Below are 1,868 nucleotides of genomic sequence, written 5' to 3'. Positions count from 1 at the left end.
ACCACAGAGTCATCAAGAGATGAACAATTGATCGAAATAAACCGCTTAATGAGGATGAGGTGATTAAAAGCCTACAGAGCCATCACGAGACAAACAATTGATTGAGATAAACTACTTAACAAGGTTGAGGTGACTATTTTGGCGTCGGAAACTGGAATATAACGAATTACATGGACGCGGTTCAGGCTGAAGTCAGCGGAATTGCAGCACAGCCCCCAACTAATAGCGACACAACGGAACATGTATATTTATATATATATATATATATATATTATACATTAGTCATCTGTGATAGAAACGCTCACACCAAAGCCCATAACCAATACCCTCCGCCCCAGCCCCAGCACACATACCTGGTACATAAGCACTGGCACACACTCTCAATGAGATAGACCCAGACTCGCAATCTACACACCCGGCAACGGCCATCTGAGGCACCAACCGTAGAGCCTTCAACAGACGCAAGCCCTGGCAGGTGTTTATAACCCTCTCTCTACACTTACCACCGGTACTTGCGCTAGTATACTCCCGTTTACAGTGTGTACGCCACTCGACACGGGTATCAGCAGACATCTCCGCATACGCATTCTCCTGTGAACAAGTGCTGTCTACCCCTTTCATAGACGTGTCCTGCACGCTCGTGATAGTAGAGCCATCCGTGCAGGTATCCTGCACATTCGTAGTAGTAGAGACATCCGTGCACGGGCCAATACGAACCGTCTCAGTGTGTTCATCCAGCTCCTTCGCCACGTCCAACACCACAGCCCCAGGATATACTCTGTACGCTGATGTGGCTCCACCGACACCGTCCGCTTGGCTACAGCCAGGGCTGGCAGGGTGTATGGGGTGACCCGTGTGTAAGTGACTACTATGGGCGCTTGTCTCTGCATCCGTGTTAGTATGACTGTTATGTGTATGTGTGGGTGTATTAATATGACTGTCATGTGTGTGGGTGGGTGTATCCGTACTCGCAGGCATACTATCGGTGCGTCGGTGAGCCTCCGCGTGCGTGTGACTACCCTGGATGTGTGCCCGTATCTGTTTATCTGGCAGTAACCTACGTCTCTCCATGCATGTCTGCCCCCTTATATCCGCACAAACACCATTCACGTGCGTCTTTCTCTCGGCTTGTTGTATATGTGTATCGTGCAAGGGACGTGTATGAGTGTCTACTCTCCTATCCTCCTGCATGTGTGGTTCTTCGTGTTCGAGTACGACACTCCTCTCCACCTCATCGCTCACTAACAGTGTCATACCATCTAGCCACACGACACGCACATGCACCGGACCACGCACGCCGTTTGGAGCGCTTTCATTGGTTTCCGAAATAGACGTGTTTTCATTGGTCGAGGGAAGCGGCCCGGGGCTTGCGTCGACCGTCTTCTGATTGGTTGAGTCTTCCGATGCTGTATCTCTATTGGTCGAGGATTCCAATGCTGCGATTTCATTGGTCGATGGCAATTCTTGTCGGCCCAGTTTGGCCAGTACAGATGGAGTGAGCGGTAACTGGAATCGACAGTGATAGAGACACTCCACAACATGTGCGCTTAAGGTATGGCTTTTCTGTAGCGCCTCGGTCTCCTGTAAATGTGAACACGGTGTACAAGGTTAGAATTGGGTTGTACTATATTTTGACAGCAGGTACATAAGGTGAGGATTGGGTTAACCTACACCATGGTACACACTCTTGAGACTTCCTAAAGACCGGAAGAGTACCAGTACACATCGCTCAGAGCTAGAGCTTCTCGTTGCATAACTAGATACACTATGCTGGTGTCGTTGTATTGGGCCGCATCTACCAGCTGCAGATATAAACCACCAATGCGTACATATTTATCTACCAGCTGCGGATATGAACCACCAATACG

The 1,868-nt window shown here is 49.3% G+C and overlaps 1 protein-coding gene across 1 annotated transcript; it reads right to left on the bottom strand.

Annotated features, from left to right (window-relative positions):
• Positions 1-282: 282 nt before the first annotated feature.
• SARC_15177 (hypothetical protein) lies at positions 283-1,581 on the bottom strand (the record flags this gene model as incomplete). The annotated part of the gene is made up of 1 exon (XM_014290697.1): positions 283-1,581. A coding segment is annotated over one exon (1,299 nt), but the record flags the coding sequence as incomplete, so codon positions are not given.
• Positions 1,582-1,868: the final 287 nt, after the last annotated feature.

Source organism: Sphaeroforma arctica, assembly GCF_001186125.1.
Source record: "Sphaeroforma arctica JP610 unplaced genomic scaffold supercont1.5722, whole genome shotgun sequence".
NCBI classification, from domain to species: domain Eukaryota; class Ichthyosporea; order Ichthyophonida; genus Sphaeroforma; species Sphaeroforma arctica.
The sequence above is the reverse complement of the archived record's forward strand: the minus strand, read 5'-3'. Positions and strand labels throughout refer to the sequence as shown.